The sequence below is a fragment of the Ostrinia furnacalis genome, unplaced genomic scaffold, assembly GCF_004193835.3.
Source record: "Ostrinia furnacalis isolate ACB-3 unplaced genomic scaffold, ASM419383v2 OfSCF2600, whole genome shotgun sequence".
Taxonomy (NCBI): Eukaryota; Metazoa; Arthropoda; class Insecta; order Lepidoptera; family Crambidae; genus Ostrinia; species Ostrinia furnacalis.
In genome coordinates this window covers 864,883-891,922 of record NW_021132839.1, presented here as the reverse complement: position 1 = coordinate 891,922, position 27,040 = coordinate 864,883, and the positions used below count along the sequence as shown (strand labels likewise).

At 38.3% G+C, this 27,040-nt stretch overlaps 2 protein-coding genes and 1 long non-coding RNA gene across 3 annotated transcripts in view; all 3 read left to right on the top strand.

The window, feature by feature from the left end:
* LOC114355994 (orexin receptor type 1-like) overlaps positions 1-2,123 on the top strand; it is a 49,859-nt gene extending 47,736 nt beyond the window's left edge. The window contains exon 7 of the mRNA XM_028309067.1: positions 507-2,123. Coding sequence (XP_028164868.1) covers positions 507-706 — 200 coding nt within the window. The 3' untranslated portion in view covers positions 707-2,123. The remainder of the gene's footprint in view (positions 1-506) is intronic.
* A 4,505-nt stretch (positions 2,124-6,628) lies between these two features.
* On the top strand, positions 6,629-10,499 carry LOC114356003 (uncharacterized). The gene is made up of 2 exons (XR_003656151.1): positions 6,629-8,303; positions 8,470-10,499. It is a non-coding gene; the product is annotated as an uncharacterized LOC114356003 (long non-coding RNA).
* Positions 10,500-24,094: 13,595 nt separating this feature from the next.
* Positions 24,095-26,610, top strand: LOC114355980 (uncharacterized). Its single transcript, XM_028309048.1, has 2 exons — positions 24,095-25,841; positions 26,085-26,610. Exons 1-2 carry the CDS (start codon positions 25,352-25,354, stop codon positions 26,195-26,197), a joined length of 603 nt encoding a protein of 200 aa, XP_028164849.1. The 5' UTR covers positions 24,095-25,351; the 3' UTR covers positions 26,198-26,610.
* The last annotated feature ends 430 nt before the right edge of the window (positions 26,611-27,040 follow it).

Below are 27,040 nucleotides of genomic sequence, written 5' to 3'. Positions count from 1 at the left end.
TTAAAAATGTAATATCCATCACATTCGACAGCTATGTTTTCGGCAACTGTAAAGTTATTTGCAATGTGAATGAATAAAAATGGTAGTTCTTACCATCAACCTCACGATCCATCACTAACTTTAGCACAATTAATTTTATAAACACTTTAAAATAGCGACAGACCAAATGCAGAAAAGTGAATGATTTCTTCATGAATTCCACCCGTAATGACACTTCAAAAATATTTATTAATTTATTGGAGGGTACTTGCACAAAATTATCACCAGAATTGTGACCTCCAGATTGTCGGCTATCGATCTTGCTAGTATTATTGGAGATTTGAGTTAACCCTTTTTGTCCATCTAGATCGGCCTTTCGTCACATACGAGTAGTGCGATGGTCCAAAATATTGGTCTAAATTGAATAAAATATGTTTGATTTAGATTAGTTTATTTATTAATCTTCACGTTTTCTGTAGTAACTAGTTAGCATGAAAATCCTCTCATCTGCCTCTTTATTTATCCAGGAAAATTCCGCCGGGAGTTCAGACGATCCTTCTGCTGCTCCGTGCCAGTTCCAGACAAGTTCACGACCTTGACCAGGGTCACTACCTCCAAGGCCAGGCGGCCTTACATGATGGACTTCCAGGGTCACAGGACGCCTGAGAACTATGTCTGCAGCACCACGTTTATTGAGAATGGGTATAGGAAGGGGTACTTGAGATAAGTGTGAAGTGAAGTGACAGCTTTGAAGTAAAGTGACAGTAAAAATTTAAGAGTAGGTAAAACTCATGACATTGGATGCCATGCCATGGAGGTGACCGGTAAATTGTAAGTGTGAAGTGAAGTGACAGAATTGGAAGTGAAATGACAGTTAATAATAGACTTAAAAATTGATGGAAATGATTCTTCCATGGCTAGTGATCTCGTCATCTTTCGGTGGTCATCAAATGATGGTGATTGTAGACTTTCATTTACAGCTACAGAACATATTTGTAAAGTTATCCTTTTTAAATTATTTACATAACGTGATTTAATTAAATCTATCTGAATTCATACATTGTACCCGAAGACTTTTATGTACTCGTATGCTTAGCGTAGGCGCAGACTATAGACTTTTAGTCAGCCGATAGTTGGGCCCGATTCTAATAATATGAAAAATCGGCCGATTCAATGTGCGCACTTTCATAAATCTCCATACTGATTAACAGCCCGACTAATCTGAAATTAAAATTCAAATAGTTTATTAAAAAAATAATTTCATTAAATTTAAAACACTAGTGGCACTTATGAACGTCAAAATACAGTAAAAAAGGTAGCCATTATGGGGTACTACATGTCCCCTTATCTTTTGGGCCATAATCAGTACATAGGCCCAGGGCACTTATACACGTCCCAAATATTAGCTTGCCCTACTTCCACTTCGGGACAAACAATCGGCTAACTGAAAGTGGTCTGCACCTACTCTTATGAATAGTTAAATCTATAATTACAACATGGGTGTGTTTGCCTAAAATCAACCCACGTAAACATAAATTACATGATACACAAAATGACATCGTTTTAACAGTGACACAACACTTGGGGCATATCAAAATCTTCCTCTATCCGCTTCGCTCCTAATCGACTAAGGCTGATTGCACCATCCAACTTTAACCGTAACTATAACGATAACCGGTGCTTTTTGTATGGGGTTCATTCAACAGATTTTTGATGTTTGTTAAGTTAAAGTAAGATGGTGCAACGCAGTCTGAATGAGTTAAACTGAATTTACGTCACTTAGCAGTTATCGAACAGCTTATCAATATAAAGTAGTAAGTATTGCTATATCAAAGTCTTTGGATGTCTTTTGATAGATTACTTATATTAGTGGTATAAATAATTGATCTACCTTTTTTCTAAATGTACCGATGAATATCTATTGGTTTAATTGTTAATGACCATGGAATACCTAACAACTTAGTCAACTGAGCTTTAAATTGACCAATTGGTTTAATTTTGTATAATAAATTTGGGTAGGTACACCATATTTTGAAATGACCTTTAAAACTCGATTTAAACTGAAATAATAAATCATAGTTAAATAAACGAAACCATACAATTGAATCATCAATGAAGTTTATAATGCTAGTTTGAATTGAGTTTTGACAATGTTTATAAATTAATGTACCTAAAAATTTTCATATGTAGCATGATAAGTAGTATAATAATACTAAAGATAGATACTAAGTAAGTACAAAAATACATGTTATTACTGTGTACAAAACATAATATGGTAATTTTATTAATGTAAATAGTATCTAGTCATTATTTTATTTGGATATAAATATGATGTTATTAAATGTATTTTTATACCTGAATAGTTGTAGCTAAGTACTACTTGTAAATAGTTTTAAAGAAAAGAAAACCTCTCTTTTACACAGTCGAAAATGTTAGCAAAAGATAAGTTTGTTCGGTGTTCAGAGCTAAGTTTGGCGAACTAAGGTTTGTCTACAACTTTAAGTAACTAATACGTGATTCTACTATCAAACATACGATAGTCTTTCAAAGGCTTAATGCATAGATACTTGCCTACAATATAGATAGGGGAGACCAAGGACCAACTTATTTAACTACTAGCGAGCTCGTGACAGTGTGCATTTAGTTCAAGTCTCGTTGATTTAATTTGATTTGAGCTACCAATAATGCGCGCTGTTGCTAGCTCGTTGATAATTGATTAGTTCCAAAAATCGACAATGTCACAATTCTCCTTTGATACAACTCTCCTCGGTCTCCCCTATGCTAATACAGGGTGTTCTATATAAATGACTAACGCTACACGACGCTACGTGAATCATCAAGAATGATGAGTGTGATGTAAGGCCTCAGCCTCGAACTTAGCGGGCAGCGGGGCGGGAGCGGCGGCGGCGCGGGAGCGGGGCGGGCAACGCAGACCCGTTCTCGAAACAAGCGGGCAGCTCGCGCGGCGCTTTAGCGGCGAAGTGTTGTGTTCGGGGTTGTGTTGTCGAGATATTTGTTTTTATTCGCAAACGAAATGTCTGAACAACGGCGACAATTTTATTTCGATTCAAATTTATTCCTAACGCTCGATTTATTGTGGGCAAAAGAAGGAGTGCGCTGCCCGCTCGTTGCCCGCTCCCTCGCCGCTGCCCGCTCGTTGCCCGCTGCCGCCCCGCTGCCGCGCCGCTGTTTTCGAGAACCGGTCTATTTGATTTTACGCATAAGATCCTGCCGCTCCCGCGCCGCCGCCGCCGCCGCCCCGCTGCCCGCTAAGTTCGAGGCTGAGGCCTAAAGTCTGGCACTCGCACACTCACTGCTGCCGCCCGTCACACAGTCGCGACAGCAATATAATTACGCGCGAGCGATAAGGATAGGTAGCTTGGGGTCATTATACAAAATTCTACGTGCTCAGCGACCAGACTATAGCAATAGCACTCCGTAGCGGCGTAGACGCCAATCGACTACGAGAATAACGTAGCATGTAGTAGCATCGTGTAGCATCGGCTACCTGAGTAAACTCCGACAAACGTTACTTCGACATTACGTTACTCCGACACTTCTGAATATGGACATGACTTTACTTCGACACTACACTACTCCGACAAAGGATATTCTTGTCGGAGTCCAGTTTTAGAGCCTGTAGCATCTCGCAGCGTGGAATGCTAAGAACGTGTAAATGTAGCATTATGTAAAGCTCATATTTAATTATAATAAAACAAAAAAATCTTTAGGCGGTACATTACATCAAAAGTTTATAGTTTACAATGTGCGGGATTTAATTCGGTACAGCATTCAGTTTCACAAACCACTAGGCCATGCTCTAAGTCAGTCTTTCAACCTGTGGGTCGCGTAAAGAAAAGCCTCCATAGGCTTCCGGGGGGTCGCGAGAGGTCGAAAAAAGTACCTCAATAAAAAAAACTTATAAAGACAGATAAATCCGAAAACTAAATATGAAAATGTTGTATGGATTGAAGTATTCGGTCCCTAAAAAAGTCTTTGCAACATTATAAAATGCATGAAAAAAAAGCGAACAGTCGGGGGGTCGCCAATTTTTTTTTTCATACTAGGGGGGTCGTGTCTTGAAAAAGGTTGAAAAACACTGCTCTAAGTAACACTTTGGTTAAATAACGCTACAGTCATATCACAGAAGATCTCTTTTTCTCCATAACTCTATATTTATCTTTATCTATTCTATGTTGACAAGTTTGAAGCAACGAATTAAATAATATTAAGCATGTAAATACAATATTATGTAAATATTGTTGTATGTGAACTGTGTAAGTAATGCTTGTAAAATAAACATAATATGGTGTTATTTTAGATTTTAATTTGTTGACATTCGCTAGCTACATTTAGACATGTTTCTTCTCAATAATATCGAAAATTATATTGGAAACGTTTGGTACAACAATTTCAAAAACAAAAGTTAAGCGGAACAAAATTTTACCTTTATTTTCGTCAAGTAACACATGTATGTCGCAGACGGTCATGAGTACGGACACTAAAGTGAAACGCAAGTGCGCCACCTAGCGGCGAATCGGCACAACACCGCTTTGGCGCGCTTCGACAGAGTCGTAACGGTCACGGCGGGAGGGATCGAACTCACTTTCGCTCCGGACGCCGACAAGAGAAGACATCGTCACGGAACTGTCCCACGTTTCACCTAGTGCCTATTTTATCGCTCGACGAAGTCTAGATTGTAGTANCGCTATTTTTTTATTGCGCTGATTCTGCTACATACTGATGTCTGGAGCTTTTAATGGATGGTATTGTTTGTTTACACATACAATCTCACTATTTTGTTGCAATTTCTTACAAAACTTTGCGCGCAAAAAGCAAATCTAGTATGAAAATCATCAAACTTCTAATGCTCGTAACTCAGTTTAGACTGAGTTTAGAGGTATACATGTCATAGTAAGTTTGGTTTATTACACTATTTTGTAATCAAAAAACAAAGTTTGGTCGATGGCCGCGCGAAAAAAAAAAGACGCCAATTTCCGGCATTGTCTTTTGTTGCAATTTCTTACAAAACTTGCGCGGAAAAAGCAAATCTAGTATGAAAATCATCAAACTTCTAATGCTCGTAACTCAGTTCAGACTGCGTTTAGAGGTATACATGCCATAGTAAGTTTGGTTTATTACACTATTTTGTAATCAAAAAACAAAGTTTGGTCGATGGCCGCGCGAAAAAAAAAAGACGCCACCTTCCATACAAAATCTGGCATTGCCATTTCTGACTTCACCATACCATTTATATGCCTATGTTAACATGGGCTAGTGTCGGCTCATATTTACCCATTTACCTAACACCCTGTATATACAGTGAATAATTATACAATGTTTGTATTTTATTTCAGTGGCAACGTGCAGAGAGAGGTAGAAGAACATTCGAGGCAACAACGTAAAACAAATAAACAAACCGTCGCCATCGGGCTCTGCAGCTAAATCAAAAAAGCCATATTACCTTGCAGAATATTTACATTTTTAGATACATTCTGAATGAGATAAGAAGCAGAACTCCTACCGGAAATGTGCAATCCCAATCAGTTGAAACTTATAAAGAACGTGAAAGTGAAGTCACTGAAGAACAAAGTAATTCAATTCCGGATATATCTGATGCTGATGAAGAGTCTTTTACAAGAGACGAGACATTGGAAGCTAATCGGATTCCAGGACTTAGTGATTATTCGACTCCATCTACCCCAGAACCAAGTGTTCCAATACAGTCAAATTTTTACAGACGAAAGAATAAACAGGCTACTAGCCTGAGTGAGGTTAATAGATCAGCTATTAAATATTTTGATGAATGGAAGAAACGCCAAAACTCAGCGCCAGCCGTCCTAGACCCCGATGAAGCTTTTCTAAAAAGTGTCCTTCCTGATATGAAAAACATGACAGAAGCCCAGAAAAGAAATTTTAACTGTATAGTCTATGACTTGTAGGTTGCTTTTGCGTCTGTCACTCACTTCACACCAGTCACCACACTTTGACACTTCACTTCAATTGTTCTTTTGTTTCAAGGTTCGCGTCGCGAGTGATCAAAATAACCAAGTCTCGTGAATTGTTTACTGTTTTCCAAATCAGAATTTATGTTTCACGACGTAAATCATGTCATCTTCCAGCAGCAGTGATGTGTGGAACTTTTTTAAAGCAGACAGCGGAACATGTAAAGAGCAGAGTTTTTCTACTTTCACTATCGGACAAATACTGGTTTGCCTGATTTATTAAAACCTAGAAGATCGCTTTTTTGTGTCTGATATGTATATGTTATTTTGTCTAATAAAAAGAATAACTATAAAAATACCTTCGTTTCTATTGAGATATTTGTACATTAAAATAATTTACATTTTAATTCAATTTCAAGTAGTTAAAGAATGTTTTCTCGAGGCGGGCAGTGCTTTATTTGAGAGCAAAAAGGATGTTATTGAGATGATACGACGGATTTCATTCAGCTTCAACTAACACAAGAAATATACATGTTTTGGCAGAAGAAATACATTATGATGTGTAGCGGCATCTTCTCAGCACTGGCCCATTTATTGTCCCGAAGCAGTGGTAGGGTTAATATTGGGACGTGTAAAAGCTCTTTTAAAGCCTATTTGCAAAAATAAATGAATTTTATGAATTTTAATTTTTAATTTTAAATAATGCGAACTATTACGCCTTGGCTTTGGATGAATCAACCGATGTCACCGATACGGCGCAGTTAATAATTTTTTACGCTACCTGGATCAAACGAGAGAAACTTTTGTTGAGGAGATATTAGCTCTTTTGCCATTATTAGGAAGAACTCGAGGAGAAGACATGATCAAAACAGTAATTGATTATTTTGATAAAGACGAGTTGGACTTGAAAAAGCTTTTATCGATAACTACAGACGGCGCGCCAGAAATGGTTGGAAGTAAAAAAGGACTTGTTCACCTTTTGAGTAGCAATGCAAGATGCAACGAAAATTCGATTTGTTTCCACTGTATTATTCACCAAACAGTGCTTTGCTGTAAACTCAATCATAATTTTGAGCGCGTTATGCAAGAAGTGGTGAAAATAGTTAATTTTCTACGTGCAAAATCATCACTGCAACATCGTGAGTTAAAATCATTTCTTGAAGAAGTTAATGCACAATATGACGATCTACTGTTGCATAACAATGTAAGATGGTTGAGTAAAGGCTGCGTATTGGAAAGATTCTTCAGCCTTTTAGAGCACTTGAAGACATATATTTCCAATAGCAATCAGATTTCAGCAAACGCCTACTTAAGTTTTCTAAACGAAAAAGAAAATGTAGCTATCATTGCTTTTTTAACGGATATTTTCAAATATATCAATGACTTGAACAACTTCAAGGCAAGGGAAAGCTTATATGGGAGCTCATGTCAGAAGTGAAAAGTTTTTCGCGGAAATTAGATGTCTTTATTAATGATATCAGTAATGAATGCTTACACTTTCCTAATTTAAAAAAAATAATAATCAGCAGTGACAATGAGATTGACGTCAACCAATACAAGACGTTCATTTCAGATCTCAAATCGGAATTTCAAACAAGGTTCGCTGATTTTAAGAAAATTTAGATTATGTTGTAGAAATCCTCAGCAGTATTTACTCTCTGCATCCCGATGGTAAATGGAGCAGCGAAGCTGCAAGTGTTTTCGGAAGTGATAAAGCTATTCTGCAGATCGAAATGATCGATTTCCAAGAAAACACAGTTTTAAAGCACAAACATGCCGAAGTTTCCAGTGAAGAGTTCTGGATAAAATTTGTGTGTGGTAATAAATAGGTATCCAGAACTACAAAAATTAGCTTTGAAACTTCTCACTTTGTTTGGGTCAACATATATTTGCGAAGCTGCATTTTCGAAGATGAACTTCGTTAAGAATAGATTTCGATCTCGACTTACTGATGAACATCTTCAGGATTCAATGTCAATAGTTTGCACCAATTCCACTCCAAACTTCAGACAGATAATTAACAATAAAAAATGTCACTTTTCTCATTGATATGTAACTTTTGTAATTTCCGTAATTACCTTTTTTTAATAATTTTTTTTTATAATATATGTGGACCGCGAAGGTCATTTCATTTCTAAAAATGGACCCCGACCGAAACTAATCGGTGACCCCTGTCTTAGACAATGCTTCATATCACAATACATGGTCTCAAAAACTTCCGACATCGGCTACAAGGAAATGAAGCAATGGCTCAAGGATAAGGGTATACCATTTGAGCAATCTCTCCTTAAATTGTAATTGTACGACATTATAAAAAAACACAAAGCTGAACACATAGCGTACAAAATTGATGATTTTATTAAGAGCAAGGGTTTTGAGGTCATACGTAGAGATGTGCCACTGAGAAAGTTCTCGTTCCCGGCAATATTCCCAGTGAGAATATTCTCGAGAACCGAGAACGCTCCCGGGAATATTCTCAGTGTTCTCGACAGAATACATTTAGTTTTAATTTAAATTTTGTTGTTTATATGTGATATTACTNGAGGTCACACGCCTTCCCGTATCACCCAGAATTAAATGCCATTGAAAACATTTGGGGGATTGTAAAAAATTATATCGCATCAAAGAATATCGAGCAAAACATGACAAACACGGAAATACTGATCAACGAAAGCTTGTATCGAGTAAGCAGCGAAACATGGCAAAAAACGTGTGCTCATGTCGAAAAAAATTGAAAAAGAATACGTAAAATACGTCGACCTGGATTTTGAGTTCATAATTAATTTGCAGGACGATTCCAACGACAGCGAATCGGAACTTGAATCCGATAGTGATTAAGTGCTGTTTTTTTATGTCTATTCTGTAATAAATAAAAATACTTATTTACCTACAACTATTGTGTTTCTATTCAATGCAACCTATCATTCAGTTATCATTATCAGTATCAAACAGTTTAGATCTTTATACTCACTCTAAAATTACTACTTATGTACATCAAATTGGCGAAGCATTTTAATTTGAATTCTAATATCTAAAAAAATTTAAAAAAACTTAAATTAAAAATATTCAAAGTGTGTCAGATTTCTTTCCTAACGCTCCCTACGTTTACACACACAAGCGCGCTTATCAGTACACGTCACTACTACAACCAGAGCCAAACGGACTTCGTGAAATAGAATATCTTTAAATAAATTTAAAGATATTTAGTGCTCTGTAATACCTAAAGTTTTCCTAGTAAATAATTAAAATGATTTTATTTTGTTTTAGGATTAGAACAAATTCCTACACACAAAGAATGCACTTTTGTCGTCGACGTGAAAGATGTGAATTTTTTGAGGAGCATATTATGGACACATGAGGTTCAAGTTTGATCGAGGGGGATTGTGAACTATCATAATTTACATAGCTGGGCACCGAAAGACCAGAATCCAAAATTGAAAAGGCACAGAGCATTTCAAAGAAAGTTTTCTGTGAATTTTTGGGCAGGCGTCATTGGCAACCAATTAATTGGACCTCATTTCCTGCCAGACAATCTAAACAGAGACAATTATTTAAGTTTCCTAGAAAACGAGCTGCCTAGGATGTTGTTTTGACGAAGATCGACCAATTGTGTTTCAACATGATGCTTGTCCGGCTCATTGGAGTTTGCTGGTGAGGGAATTTCTAAATAATTCATTCAACATTCACATTCAACTCTTGGATTGGTAGAGGCGGTCTAATTCCTTGGCCTCCAAGATCTCCAGATCTCACTCCCCTGGACTTTTACGTGTGGGGAAGGGCCAAGGAATTGGTTTACTTCGATGAAATTAGTACAAAAGAAATTTTAATTGAAAAAATCAATGCTGCATTTGCAACAATGAGGCAAGAATTACTACTTCGCACGATGACCGTCGAAATGAGAAAAAGGTGCCGTGCGTGTTTACAGACAAGAAAAGGTTATTAATTTATTTTTTATACCGTTGGAAAGAGCACAAGCCGCAGTTGTTTTTGTGAAATTAGAATCAATCTAATGCTCGTAGCTTTTCGTTTTTTTTCGTTTGACAATAACAATTAAATGTTATGGATTTTATTTAATTAAAATCAAATCGTTACTGCTGCGCAATTTCAATCAAGACCCTTTAGAAAATTTTTTTGGTGCAATAAGGGCTCATGGGCATCGAAATATAATGCCTACAGTGCCGGCATTTGAGGCTTCTTATAAAGCGCTTTTAATAAATAATATGGTTTCGCCTAAATCAATTGGGGCTAATAGCGAAAGTGATGATGGCTATTGCTTACAAAATCTCAAATCCCTTTTTTATGAAAACATTGTTAAGCCCTTACCTAAAAATATAATAATAAATTTTGATCACATAACATGTATCTAACCAACATTGATAATTTAATAAAAAGCCAAAATCCGTTAATCATCGAAAAATGCGCAGCAGCTGCTTATTGTAGTGGTTGGGTTATTAAAACAATTTATACAAATATTGGTTATTGTGAAATGTGTAAAAGTGATTTAGAAGGGGATGGTGAAGAAATCTATTCAAAATTTATAACTATGAAAAAATATTCCGAAAAATGCAATCTTCACTATCCCAATAAACATTTGCTGGAATGCCTATTGCATATAGAAGAAATCACATTGTTAATTTTATCAACACAGTGTGAATCGGATCAAATATCCGAATATAAACTAGTTGTAGAAAGAGTAACTAGTTGTAGAAAGAGTAACTAGTTGTAGAAAGAGTAACTAGTTGTAGAAAGAGTAACTAGTTGTAGAAAGAGTATCTAGTAGTACTGAAAGTTTAGTTTCCTCATTTCTGAAAGCACATAAGTTGCTTGAAATAGGATTGGCCGAGCGGATACTGTGCTGTTCTTTTGGTTTTTTTTCAGATGATCACACGAGGACGTGTGACACGCAGGATGGCCGTGTCGCAGACGGTCATGAGTACGGACACTAAAGTGAAACGCAAGTGCGCCACCTAGCGGCGAATCGGCACAACACCGCTTTGGCGCGCTTCGACAGAGTCGTAACGGTCACGGCGGGAGGGATCGAACTCACTTTCGCTCCGGACGCCGACAAGAGAAGACATCGTCACGGAACTGTCCCACGTTTCACCTAGTGCCTATTTTATCGCTCGACGAAGTCTAGATTGTAGTACTAAGAACTAAGTGCTGATTTTGAACTCTGTTTGACGATTATTAAAAGTGTTTGAACACAAGACTTATTCTCATTGCACGATACCCTATTTCGCCCACAATATCTGAGGTTCGAATCCCTGACGAGCCGACATGTATAATAATTCCAGGATTCGGTACGGTTTACTTCGAAGTAATTAAAAGTACTTAACAACAAGTTAAAACAAACTTCACTCACAAATCATTGTTTCACCTGGATAATGCGCATGTTTCATCTGGAGGTTCCCAAGAAATGTAGAAGAATAATAAATATACAAAACGCTTCCATGTTTCATCTGGAAGTTCCCAAGAAATATGTATAGAAGAATATAATAAATTATACAAGGTTCCCAAACTTAAGGAGAAGATAGACTAATGGATGAATGGATGGACAAAAACATTACCTTAATAAAAGTATCGCCGTTTTAGAGATATGATTATGTTTCATATTATGGGACATACTGTATGTAACAGCAATACGTAAGTACAATAACTAAGCTACCTTATAAGGAAAATTTTAATCCTGAAAAGACGTGAACGTCAGAATGGCGGGTGTATGGTCACAGAAATGAATAACATAAATATGAATTTTTAATACCTGAGGTGTACCTTTATGTACCTTTAGTTATTAATTTTGTACTTCCCTAATACGGGAACAATTTAAATTACAAAATGTATAAATTGGTAACCACTTCTCTTGTAACATTAAATTTTGTGACATGCGAAAGTCATAAAGAAAAAGTTAAAGAACTTATTATATGTAAAGGAATTTCCTTGATGATAAATGACTGGTGTAAAGAAATAAATAATATATTAAATGGTAAAAATATAGTTTTTGATGAAAATTGTCCTATGAAAATGTTAGCGCACAGATATTTTGTTTCACATAAAAGTAAAAATAAAAGTTTTAAATGATTTACATATTTGTTTTTTATTCCTTTTACCTTGTTTAGCAATTGGTTATGTGCAGTTTTATTAGTAACAATGCAATAGTACATTATGTTGGAAAAAAAATCTACCAAAATAAAACTGCGCCTCAATAATAATATTTGGAATAATACCTGGATACGAACCATGAACGATGAAAGAACCGTGTTACAAGCAGAAGCGAGTACGGAGCTTGAGAACTAGATGGCGCCTCTTTCTATCAAAACCTTGAGACGGCTATCTATACGTAGTACTTATTCTTATCTATGATGTACCTCTACCCACAGCGGCAGCGAATATCGCTCAGGTTTGAATAAGCCTTAAGAGACGGCGGCGACCGCGGGCGCTAGGCGCCCATTCATAACATTCGCTCGGGAGCCATCGCAACAGCCAGATGATCGCGCGCGCGTCTAACTTTCCCACGGCTGAATTGCGCAGAATCCCTCGCGAATAGCTGCCCTCACTGTTCCCACTAACCTGGCTCGATAGGACTTTCGGCTCGCGCGGTTTCCGCGACACGAGCGAACCATCGCTGCCTGTATACCTATTCTAATCCTTACCGAGTGCATGCTTTACTCAATCCCCCCAATCCGTTGTCGGCCGTTTGGTGTAGTGGTTCGAAACGGACTACTATTCCGGAGGTAGCGGGTTCGATTCCCGCACAGTACAAACATTTGTGTGCATGAACATATTTGTTTGTATTGGAGCAGTCCACGTGTTGGGTGTTTTCTATGTATAATAAGTATGTATTTACAAAAAAAAGTATTTAAGTATGTTTATATCCGTTGTCTATAGTACCCGTAGTACAAGCTTTGCTTAGTTTGGGACTAGAAGCGCAGTGTAAAAACAAAAAAAAACCTAACTGCCACCCTTCCTGTAATTCCTCCCCTCCCCACTCGCAACGTAGGTCCCAAGCCTTTTACCTTTGGTGCACGAACCCCCACTCGTTAACACCGATCTGGAAGCGAACCGTCCTACCTCCCTAGTTATAAGTATCCAACTAACACTCGCTAAACCTCGCACAGGGCGCCGCCCCTCTCGCGGATACGCAAGCTAGTTAACGGGACGCGAACCGGGAGCGTCGCTATTCCTCTCGTTATAATAGATTAATAATTGTGAAATAACCTGTAAAGTACCAACTTGCTCATTCTTGAAAACAGTAACTTAGAGTCAGTGAAATTAGAATAAGGAACTATTGTGGAACCAGAAATACAAAGTGTCATTGTGTTGTTGATTGTGCGTTTCCTTGGTCAATATCCCTGTAGGCATCCTAGATAGGTACACATCCCTCATCGCAGAAGGCGAACTGGGACTTAGTACTAAACAGCGCAGCGGGGTGTTAGACTGAGCTAGCTAAGACGCCCCATTGCAAGCAATACAAAAGTTTCACGAATATGTGAACAAGGAGGAAACTCTGGTCGTTCATTCAAAGGGACCATCTTCTTCGTGTCAAACCACGGTAACGACCACTTGCATGTCATCCACGACTGCTCCTACAACGGCAATTCCTGTAGGTGCCAACGAGTCAAAGAACAGATCAGAGCTGAGTGCGGACAACCCAGACTTAATAGAAGACTTCTTCGGTCTTCAGAATTCAGTAGCGAACATTGGCTCAATCTCGCAGTCTATCTCGAGACAGGCGAATTGCAAGCAATACACTTTGAAATCGTCAGGAGAATGTGGTCTAAATGTAGTAAAACTAGAGATTTATCCATTCGCAAAAAATATATCAGGCTTAGACAAGAAAAACTGGTGGAAACACGCGGAAACGAAGATGGTGTTCTTGACGACTTCCAATGTCGATCCGGTTCAAATACAGCTGAACAAACTTTAGAACATGGTTATGAAGGACATGGCGAAAATGAAAGGCGTGACAAAAGTAGTAAAGGAGATAAAAAGGAGAAAAAATCAATTAAAATATTTGTTAACGTGTTCACAAGAAAATTTAATTTTTTTTTTCTTGCATTCGGGCTCGCCGTCGGGCACAAAATAACCCAAGTCCATTCGAATTCCGCTAATAATGACAAAGATGTTATTCAAAAATTCTATTCAACTCTCCATCAATGCCATAGAAAATGAATGAAATTCAATAAACCGAAAAGTTTGTTTCAATCTCGGGAAGAACCTGACTATGAACAAGACGATGAAAATGTATTTCAAAATTTAGACTCAGTACATCCAGACAGCCTGAATTCACACCAAGTACTAGCAGGAGTTCCACAGTGTTGGACTTGCGAAGAAATGTTAGCGAGAGCTGAAAGGGTTAGGGACTCTTCAATGCAAATAGGCTCTTTTGACGCTGCTCTGAATGAATTTAGCGCCGCACAGGTGCGTCGAACGCGATCAATAGGTCTAGTAGACTAGAAAAGTTGTAAAAAGATAATACCACCGAGTAACTTTCATCGGATCAATGACCGAGCTGCATGTTCATAAAACAGAACAAAATTTTAATTTCATGTTAAAGTATTATGTAGTTTATAATAATTATTATTGAACATTTAGTTAATGACGTTAAAAACCATTTAAAAATCCTATGAGAATATCTTCTTCGCGGACGAAGTCGCGGGCAAAAGCTAGTGTATACACAATACTTATCATACAAAAACTTGTTGGCAGAGTGAGGAGGGGCCAGGAATGTTCGTCTCAGTCATGGATTCATCATAAATGATGCATTATTAATGTTCAAATCCCAATCCAAGTCCTCAGATTACCACGATGACATGAACTCTACAATTTTATTAAATGGGTGACGGAAAAACTAATAACTCATCTACCTGAAAGGTCGCTTTTGGTAATGGACAACACTCCTTACCATTGTACTCAATTAAACAAAGCCCCTTCAATGTCAAATATAAAAATTAGTATGCAGGAATGGTTCCGGCAAAAGGGTATATATTTTGAAGATACCTGGAGATAAGCTGCTGTTTGAGCTAATCTAACTAAATAAAGGTCCACCGACATTTGAAGTGGATGAATTATTTACAGCTCACCATTGCGACCTCAACCCGATTCAGAAAATCAGGAGCCTTGTAAAAAGAAAGGTGGCGGATAAGAACGTGGCACAAGATCCAAAAGAAATTGTAAAATTAACTGAAGAGGCCTTTGAGTCTATTACGGCGGAAGAACGTAGACAAATTGACACTTATGTTTAGATTGTCTGGATTTTTTTTCTTTTTGCCTATGTTTTTGGCTAAGATGAACTGCTGGTCACTTACAGTTAGTCGTTGTATTCTAGTTCTACCATGACTATCTTTTCGGCAGATTCATCAATGAAAGCTGAAACTCTGTTGGTATTTTTTCACAACTTTGCTTTCACTTTATGTTCGGGTGTTACCCTAAATTTAACGGTGCAAAAGTTTCCTTCTCTCTTGATCACTGATCAAAATTTCCTGGATCACTGAACAAAATATCTGTACCTCTAGTACGAAAAACTTTCGAGTTCGTTTCGTTGCGTATTCAAAGTGTCATCGAAAAATTTTGTATGAAAAATTAAACAGCGCCCCCTATATTATAGCCGCCCTAGGGGGCGCTGTTTAATTTTTCATACAAAATTTTTCGATGACACTTTGAATACGCAACGAAACGAACTCGAAAGTTTTTCCTACTAGAGGTACTGTAGTGGTTATCGACATAAAAAAAGCCGTTTTAACTATTTACGTAAAGCTCGCCATCCCTGCGTAGCCCACACATTAAACTTGACAGTTCATATCAAACTGCAATTTTAACGGTATCTTATAAACAAGTGTCGTGCGTTATACACATACTTCAAACATAGCAACATTGCTGCGGGATACTCAAGAAAATCTGAAACTACAGATTTTGAAATTAAAAAAGATATGGCCGACCCGATGGAATTCGATTTTTTTTAAAGATTCAAGCCTAACTAAATTAATTAGGTATCTTACAGATGGGTTACCAATCAGTACAAGAGACAACTGACCCAAGAGCTCAATGTTAATGACCATAGACAACGCCGTGTTTTCGCTGAATAGGCTTCAGAACGCTTGGAAGAGGACCCCGATTTTGGCCGAAAAATAATCTTTAGCGACGAGGCACACTTTTGGATGAATGGTTTTGTTAATAAGCAAAATTGCTGTATATGGGATGCCCACAACCCACATGAGGTTCACCAGGTGGCAATGCATCCACAAAAAGTTACTGTTTGGTGCAGATTTTAGTCTGGCGGCGTCATTGGTCCGTACTTCTTCGAAAACGACGATGGCGAGACCATCATCGTCAACGGCGAGCGCTACAGAAATTCAATAAACAATTTCTTTTGGCTTGAATTTAACAATATGGACGTGAACGACATGTGGTTCCAGCAAGATGGCGCTACTTGCCACACAGCGAACGACATAATGGATATTCTGCATGAACGGTTTGAAGGTAGGGTAACGAAGCCTTACAGAGATGTAAAGATAAGAAAAAGAAGTTGAAATGCAAATACATAGCTGCCAAAAAACTTATGAAAACGACAGCATTTCAAATAATGTGCAAGAATTTGTCACCGTCAGCAAAACTATTTTGCCAAATGCAAGTAACCCAAAGCGGGGAAAAAAAACAAGGAAGGCGTTTTACAATGAAAAAATTTTGGCATTATCTCTGTTTAAACCTTCGCCAAAGGCATATCGATTATTAAGCACGAAGTGTATTATGCCGAGCAGAAAACGCTGAAAATCTTACTTCGCAAAATTAATTTGAGACCTGGAATCAATGAAATTTTTTTTTGAAAATTTAAAAAACAGTTTCTAAGATGCCTGAACACCATAAATAATTCTCTCTGTTGTTTGTCAAATTGGCGATTGGACCAGGTGTTTCCTATAACAAAACTGAAGACAATTTATCTGGATTTTTTGACAAGGGCACAACAAGCGCTGAAAAAGATTTTTGCGACCATGTGCTAGTTTTGACGTATATTTAAAAAATATAAACAGTACTTAGGCTACTATTTTTGCAGTGGAAGCACAAAAACATTAGAATTCAAAGAGCAAATTGAAAAATCCGACGGTCCGTACTCCGTACACTCGTTTGACGAATTGTTGGCCGCCGCAAGGGCAGTTGAAGAGCTCATGGCTGATGTGAGCTCGACCAAAGATCTAGCGGTCCCGCCTCCACTACGTAACACCGCCAAGAAGAAATGTAGGTTCTGCCACTTTTCGGGCCATACCACCGACAACTGCTTAAGGCGTCTGCGGCAGCAGGAGGGCGAAAGGGGGAAGACCAAAAGTCCTTGCAGCCCCAACCACCACCACCAACTACCCATCGAAAATTTTTGTTGCCACCCAAGCACCATCACCCTCCACTCCACGCTTTTCCTGCTATGGGTGTGGCGCTCCTGGAGTCGTAAGAAGCAAGTGCGAAACCTGCAAAGGAGAAAGTCATCGTCTCCAGAGCAATACATTGGGTTTTGTGCTGTCTTTTTTTTTCATTTTTTTGGCAAATAAATTAAGATCTTATTCAAAGACAACAAAAATACATGTGCAACATTACATATCAAATATATTGTTTAGTGCTGATCGCGGAGAATATGACTATGTTGGCATGAATACTAACAATTATTATTCACAAGGATACTCTACACGACCAATTTCAAGAGCCTCACCGATGCCACAGCAAAGCCCTGAAACACCTGCATCAAATACGTCCCATCAAAATGACGGTGGATCACCAGCTATGAGTGAACAATTTCTATCAGAATTTGGTGATTTAATTAATTAAATAATTTGATATGTAATGACTACTTTTTCTGATTTAATTAAAACAGAATATACCTTTACATATTCTTTTAATGCTCCAATAAGGGCTTCGCTGACCTCTTTTACTATAAATCCTATTCGTTGCTTTGATATCTTGAAAAGATATTGCATACTAGTATAGGAATCTCCTGTTGCATAAAAACGAAGCGTTAGTGCTAATCGTTCCGTGACACTGATTGCTTTTCTATTATTTGTATCCTTTTTATGTACACTTGGTCCAATTAAATTCACGAGTTCTTCAAAATCGATCGGAGACATGCGTACAAAGTTTTTATACTGTCCAGTAATCATTTGGTTTTTTAAAATTGCTATCAATGACGAACCACCACATACGCCTCTGTTTTTAAATAAGTTCGATTTCCAGTAACGTTTTTTCTTCTTCTTAATTTGGATGAAACAATAATTCAGTAGAATCAAAGATACCAACGCGTCCTCGCTGTCGGCCATCTTGAGTGAACTAACGGCGAAAGCGGAGCACAGAGTTTTGACGAGCATGTTACGCCGATTTTAAAGCACAGCGTAACATGCTCGCTGCTTACACGCTCGATGCGAATGTTACATTACACCTCGTGACGTTGGTCAGTACCCACCTTTACAGATGGGTTACCAATCAGTACAAGACACAACTGACCCAAGAGCTCAATGTTAATGACCATAGACAACGCCGTGTTTTCGCTGAATAGGCTTCGGAACGCTTGGAAGAGGACCCCGATTTTGGCCGAAAAATAATCTTTAGCGACGAGACACACTTTTGGATGAATGGTTTTGTTAATAAGCAAAATTGCTGTATATGGGATGCCCACAACCCACATGAGGTTCACCAGGTGGCAATGCATCCACAAAAAGTTACTGTTTGGTGCAGATTTTAGTCGGGCGGCGTCATTGGTCCGTACTTCTTCGAAAACGACGTTGGCGAGACCATCACCGTCAACGGCGAGCGCTACAGATCAATGTTNAATTCAATAAACAATTTCTTTTGGCTTGAATTTAACAATATGGACGTGAACGACATGTGGTTCCAGCAAGATGGCGCTACTTGCCACACAGCGAACGACATAATGGATATTCTGCATGAACGGTTTGAAGGTAGGGTAACGAAGCCTTACAGAGATGTAAAGATAAGAAAAAGAAGTTGAAATGCAAATACATAGCTGCCAAAAAACTTATGAAAACGACAGCATTTCAAATAATGTGCAAGAATTTGTCACCGTCAGCAAAACTATTTTGCCAAATGCAAGTAACCCAAAGCGGGGAAAAAAAACAAGGAAGGCGTTTTACAATGAAAAAATTTTGGCATTATCTCTGTATAAACCTTCGCCAAAGGCATATCGATTATTAAGCACGAAGTGTATTATGCCGAGCAGAAAACGCTGAAAATCTTACTTCGCAAAATTAATTTGAGACCTGGAATCAATGAAATTTTTTTTTGAAAATTTAAAAAACAGTTTCTAAGATGCCTGAACACCATAAATAATTATCTGTTGTTTGACAAATTGGCGATTGGACCAGGTGTTTCCTATAACAAAACTGAAGACAATTTATCTGGATTTTTTGACAAGGGCACAACAAGCGCTGAAAAAGATTTTTGCAACCATGTGCTAGTTTTTAAGGTGCGAGGTATATTTCAAAAATATAAACAGTACTTAGCCTACTATTTTTGCAGTGGAAGCACAAAAACATTAGAATTCAAAGAGCAAATTGAATAATCCGACGGTCCGTACTCCGTACACTCGTTTGACGAATTGTTGGCCGCCGCAAGGGCAGTTGAAGAGCTCATGGCTGATGTGAGCTCGACCAAGGATCTACCGGTCCCGCCTCCACTACGTAACACCGCCAAGAAGAAATGTAGGTTCTGCCACTTTTCGGGCCATACCACCGACAACTGCAGAAGGCGCCTGCGGCAGCAGGAGGGCGAAAGGGGGAAGACCAAAAGTCCTTGCAGCACCAACCACCACCACCAACCACCAACTATCAAAAACCACCGGTTTTTGATAGTTTCGCGCCCCATCTGGAGTACATCATGGCTGATGCAAAAGTGACCGTGGAGAGTTCGCAAGTGACACTCTCCCCACATTCTCAAGAGCTGTTTCCTGGACCCAACATAGATATTGCTTTGAAAATGATTATGCTTTAAGGGAAACGTACGCCAGAACAGCTTTGGAACGTTTTTTGAACTCCCAGAACGCTTGGAAACATATTGTTTAGCGATCAAGCGCATTTTCACATCGGAGGGTACGTAAACAGAATATGCGTTTTTGGAATCCCAACAACCCAAGAGAACGCCACCAGAAGTTTGCACTGCCCTAAAACCACAGTTTGGTGCGCTATTTCGTCTCAAGGAATAATCGGCCCATATTTTTTTAATCCTCGGGAAACTGTGACTTCTTTTGTGTACTTACTGCCGTATGATTGATGAGTTTTTAGTACCGCAATTGCAAGTGTTTAAATACGGGGCACACTATTCGTCATTTATCTTATTTCTAATTATAATTGTAATCATTGTAATAGTTTATAAGTACTATAGTAATTTTACTAAAATAAAAACAGGTAGGCCTGCCTGAGGCAGCATTCACGATGTCGAACTCGCGATTATCACTCCTAAAGTAGAATCTGAATCTGAACAAAATCCAGGAACCTCATTCCCCAAAATTCGTAGAAACCTATAAATAATTTTACTTAAACCCATAAACTTAGGAGATTTAACCCCTAAGTTTATTCTTGATATATCTCTCAGCCCTCGCAACTTAGCCCTCCGACTCACAGTCGAGCACCGGGCGGACTGCTAAAGTCCCCCCATTCTTTGTCCAGAACAAGGCGTCCTGGAACAAGATTTCCGGCGCGCTCAAGGAGCGCCACATTAACTTCTCGTACACTAAGTCGTGAAACGTAGGAATTAAGGTGTCCTTGTCCACCTCGGACGAGCACCGAGCCCTAACACGCTTTCTCGATGAAAACCGTATCGGTTATAGATAGATAGATAGATAAAACGTTTATTTGCATAACAGACACACATTACAAACAGAAAGTACCAAAAGTAGGATAAAATAGTACTCTCAGGACAATATGACATGGTATGGTAAAACAGCAAGAAAAAATAAAAAAAAAAAACATTATGACCATTATGACATACAATATAGGTACATACTTTATACAGTTATCATACTTTCCCCCGCGAAGAGGGAAATGGAGCTGCGGGTTGCTATCCGTGGCATTCCCAAGGAGCTAGACTCCGCCTCCATCTTGGCCGACCTCAAGGTCCAAAATTTCCCTGTCAAACAGATCCATCGGCTGTACTCTGTACAGGACTCGTACACGTGAACCGTTTGATCTTGTCCAAGTAGTCTTGGACTATTCCAACGAAGCAAAAGTGATTTTCAATCTGAAAACTAAACGAAGAAAACTCATCTCCGGGCTCAAAATTGAGCCACCCCGAAAGCGCGGCGCTCCCGGCCAGTGCCACCGCTGCCAACATTACGGACATGCTGCCCGTAATTGTCACGCCCGTCCTAAGTGCGTCAAGTGCCTATGCGATCACGGCACAGCCAACTGTGTCCGTGACCAGGCCACAGCTACGGAACCACAGAGCTGTATACTGTGTGGTACTCAGGGGTCATCCTGCAAATTATCGCGGTTGTCCCCTGGTCGCACTCACCAATATTTCAGCGATGGAATTGTTAGGTTGTCGAGTTAAAAATCCAAAAAATATGAAAACCATCTTTAAGCACCCTTCATCAGATCAAGAAGTGGCGGACTGGCGGTATTTCTATATCCTTGCCACATGATTAAGCTTATCCGTAATCACTGTGAAGATAAAAAAGATTAGCGTGGTGAAAGAACGCCTCGCAAGTTTTGGTCTAAACTTAGACACAGATATTATTGCAATAATTTATGGCCACGATAGCCCAACGGCACTTCACCGACTGGCCGACTCGAGATTCGAGGAACGCGGGTTCGAATCTCACTGCCGCTTGACTATTGTTGTGCTATTGTGGTGAGCCCACTCGTAACACAAGCTTATTTAGCTTAACACGAGGGGCTAACGGAACTATAGTAATTTGTGCAATATAAATTGCTAAAAATCTTTATTTAAAAAAATACAACGGACGCGACGGCGCTAGTGTGATGGTGAAGATTGGTAGACTTTTACGTTGTTTCCAGCAGCTTTGTTTTGCACACGGCTTACAACTAGTGGTGGTTGATGCAAAAGCAATGCTTTAAATTTTAGAATGCCCAGTAGCAACATTTACGACGGAGTATGATAATGATGATATGGACGCCAATGAACAGGGTGTGACTGTAAATATAAATTCACAGCCTCTTGAATTGATTTTTTTACATTTGACGATCTAATAAAGAAAGTACGGAAAGTGGTGTTTGTGTTGTTTCAAGATGTTTAAACGGTCACCAATTGAAAATGACGTCTACTTGTAGTTTCAATTTGATTTTATAAAATGATTTCAAAGATGCGAGATTGCAAACCCTATACCATTCATATAAACGAAATGGGCCCAAGTGACAAAATTGAAAGGGTTTGTCCACAACGAAGCCAGAATGTGTCATTGATTACACCAAGAATATGGGCACAGTCGATACTGCAGACATGATGTTAAGTAACGTTCAATGTCAATCTGCCTAAACATAAATTACGTTTGAAAATACATATTTCAACTGTCTGTTGCAAACCCTATACCATTCATAAAAACGAAATGAGCCCGAGAGACAAAATTGAACGGGTTTGCCCACAACGAAGCCAGAATGTGTCATTGATACACCAAGAATATGGGCACAACAGTCGATACTGCCGACATGATGTTAAATAACGTTCAATGTCAATCTGCCTGAACGTAAATTACGTTTGAAAATACATTTTATTTTATTTTTTATTTTATTGTTAGGAAAACAAACAGCATTCTATAACACATGTAGAGTTACCAATTAAACTTCACATTTGCCAAAATAGTTTTCACAAATAGTTTATACATACATAGGTATCGTTTTTAAAAATTGAGACAAACATATTTCAACTGTCTGTAATACGTCAAATCATTCAAAGTATGGAGGTTAGTGCATTTGAATGCACAATCGTTCGGTCAATTCCTGATCATCCTACTCGTAATCATCCAGGTTATGCTGCAGCCCACATGCTCAATTATTCAGGGTGATTGTGATACTCGACCTATTCCTTGAAAGGAGTTGTGAACCAGGAGTCTAAAATGGATGGTTATCGAGCTGTGACGGTTTTTTGATCTTTTAGAAAATTTTAATTGTGAAGAAACTACTCAACTCTAAACATTGAATTTATACTTTTCAGAAAGTTGAAAAAATTGTGATAATTTTAAAAAAGAAAAGCTCTTGGCCAAAACTTACTTAATAAAAAAAGGATCTTAAGTAAAAATATTTTTCATTTTCTGTCGGCAGCTTTTTTTAATGTAGCCAGTGAAGAAGACATGTTCAACATTTGACATAATATGATTTAACTGAGGAGCTACTTGTAGTACCTATGTAACCTAAGTTTTAACCTAAGTATTCTTAAAAATTGTATTTAATAAAGCTGTTAATTTTTTTAATTACTATTTAACATGTGAGCTTTTTTCGCCTGAAACAGGTTTTTAACCTAGCTCAGGCTACAAAAGACTATGAATTGTATATGTAAACTCTAGCATAATAACTTCTTATAATGCTCTTATTTTAATGAATAAACTATTTATTTATTTATTTTTATTATTATGTTGCACTTTGCTTGGTCAAGTGACCTGATTCTTCAGCGTTACTGGGACGAAGAAATCATGACCCTGCGTCTCGCCGTGCCCTAGACTTCGCCGAGACAGATCCCGAAACAGTGAGTAGGTATATTGAACAGATTAACCAGGAAGATGACGCCTCACTGAGGCAATTAGCCAGTGAAGACATGTAGCACTTTGCTTGGTCAAGTGACCTGAGTCCGTTCCAGATTCTTCAGCGTTACTGGGACGAAGAAATCATGACCCTGCGTTTCGCCGAGACAGATCCCGAAACAGTGATAAGGTATATTGAATATGTTAACCAGGAAGATGACGCCTCACTGAGGCAATGAGCCAGTGAAGACATGTTGCACTTTGCTTGGTCAAGTGACCTGAGTCCGATCCAGATTCTTCAGCATTACTGGGACGAAGAAATCATGACCCTGCGTTTCGCCGAGACAGATCCCGAAACAGTGAGTAGGTATATTGAACAGATTAACCAGGAAGATGACGCCTCACCGAGGCAATTAGTTTGTGAAGACATCTTGCACTTTGCTTGGTCAAGTGACCTGAGTCCGATCCAGATTCTTCAGCGTTACTGGGACGAAGAAATCATTACCCTGCGTTTCGCCTCCCGAAACAGTGATAAGGTATATTGAATAGTTAACCAGGAAGATGACGCCTCACTGAGGCAATTAGCCAGTGAAGACATGTTGCACTTTGCTTGGTCAAGTGACCTGAGTCCGATCCAGATTCTTCAGCGTTACTGAAACGAAGAAACCATGACTTTAATATGTAGGGAAACTAATAGGTAACTAAAACATAATGCGGCATACCTACCATGTCAACTTACCCCATAGCAAGAAACCGCACCCAAGTCTGGTACCTACAAGAAATGTTTTCAGGCGCTTATAATTGTGAGCATATTGAATGCGTACATAATTTATAAAAGTGGCCACAAAATCGACCACATGAACTTCCGGATGGAGCTAGTGACTTCCATTTTAGCAAACCACCAATGCCGGAGGGAAGTCGCTATGCTGCCAGCTCTTGAGGCACCCAAATTCACGGCAGAGGTAATCTCATATTTCCCTCAAGAGCTGCCCGTTATCGCAGGTAGCAGCAAAACCTGCAAGCAGAGACCATAAAAATTACAAGCCGAAGAAGTGTAGGCAAGGTCTATCTGTAAGTGGTGCGATTGAAAATGTTTCAACCGGAAAAAGATACATAATCGTACATGCAGGGTCAGAGAGAGGTCCTGTGTCCAACTCACAGTAAGTGTTTAGCACTAACTCAAAAATGGTAGACTACCACCACGACATGAATGCCTCCAACTTTATAACAAATCGCTACAAGAGAAGCTCATAACGCCAGTTACCACCCAATAATAGTGAATAAAGCTCGTACATCACAAAACAAAAAAAAATGTATGGCTTAACAATAAATGATATTCCATTTGAAGAATGCTACTCAAAAGATGAACTGTTACGTCTTGTAAAGCGGCATATACCAGATCAAAAGGAAGCTGATGAACTTTGAAAAGTCATGGTCATGAAGTATTGCGATTTCCCCCTTACCACTGCGAATTAAATGCCATTGAGCTTGTTTGGAGTTTGGCGAAACGTAAGGTGGCAAGCAAAAATATAGGCCTTAATGCAGTAGAGTTAGAAAAAGTAATAACAGAGACATTTTCAAAACATTTCAACAGAGGACTGGAAGAACATGACAGACCATGTCATTCATTTTGAAAATAAGTATAAAGAAAGGGATAACAAAAAAAAGTGACTTGAATCATGTTTAATTGTTCTAAAAAATAAAATAATTGAGAAAAAAAATTTTTTTTCACCACCAAACCCGTAGCATGAAAACGAAACAACATAACGACCAACAATTACAACATAAATTCATTTTTTTTTTAAATATGGTACAGCTTCTATACTCTACGGATTTCAGGGTTGTTTCTTTGTTACCTTTAAATGTCTATTATGGTTTACCCGCTGGCAAACATTTCATTGCTATCGAATCTGGGTTTTTAATGTATGGGTTTTGGACCATTGCCTTTGGGACCAGCCTCTCATGGAACTTTATAATTAATGAAACGAACAGATACGCCTGGGAGAGTATCGCACCCTCTTTTGAGACTGGTGATGGGATACCTCGGCATAGCAGAATGAGCAAATGGGTAGATACTTCTGTCGCTGAGCTGTACAAGCTATTTGCTATAATAATCTTTATGGGCATGTGTGTGAGGGGCCGCATCGACGAATACTGGAGCACCAAACTGCTTGGCATGCCTGGATTCCGACGAATCATGACCAAGGAACGATTTTTGTTGTTGATGCGGTTCTTACATTTTGCCATGCCGAATTAAACGTACACAACATAAATTCAATTTTTTTTTAAATATGGTATAGCTTCTATACTCTACGGATTTCAGGGTTGTTCTTGTTGCTAGCTATTTGCTATAATAATCTTTATGGGCATGTGTGTGAGGGGCCGCATCGACGAATACTGGAGCACCAAACTGCTTGGCATGCCTGGATTCCGACGAATCATGACCAAGGAACGATTTTTATTGTTGATGCGGTTCTTACATTTTGCCAACAATGCCGAATTAAACGTTCACGGTCCCGAGAGTAAATTGTCCAAAATTAAACCAATAATTGATTTTTTAAACAAAAAAAAAAATAGTCCATATACACTGTAACTAGGTACTTTATTATAAAGCATTTTACGTTATTTTAGATAATTGTACTTTATGAGAAAAATAAAGTACACGAAAATACATTATTTCGCATGATCTGACTTCATCGAGATTTTGAAGTTTAGTCGATTATTTTGTTAAATGAAATTTATCAATTGGTGATTTGGTGCTGAATCGATGTCGCCACTCGCCAGTGCCACATCCCTCAAGCACTCGTTGTTTACAATTTCTGAACGCAACCTAACTTTTTAAACTTGTATAAAGTAATTTCATTTTTATTGTCTATTCCCGCCACGTCAGCATTTACAGAAAGAAACAAAGCGTCTCTGAATTTAATAAGAAATGAATTATTAATTTACTTTAATTCGAATATAGACTGTGCAATTGTTTAGTAAAGATGCTAATTTAATAAAGACTGCAAAAAGCAGTAAAAAATATGTTTTTAAACTTATATTTTTTTTAATAATAGATTTTTTTTCTTACCTATAATAACCAATGTACTTTAACTGCAAAAAAAGTGGCAACCCTAACTGTAACCCTTAATTTTTTACTATTTAATAAAAATTTGGACTAGGCTAAATGAGATGTTACCTTTGCCTGCGTCGAAGTGTAGTCTTTAAAAGAATTTCAAATGTTGTAATTACTCGATTACATGTCATTACATGTCCCGACATTGTGGTATTACCAACATTTGGGTTTTCTGCACGAAAAGACAAACCCGACATCCGAAATAGTTGACAACTTTAAAACAAATAATAAGAATCCATCTATTAAGGTAAGCATTAAATATTCAGAAAATTAATCATTATATCTTGAAAATTAACACGCCCTTGATTGTTAAAATAT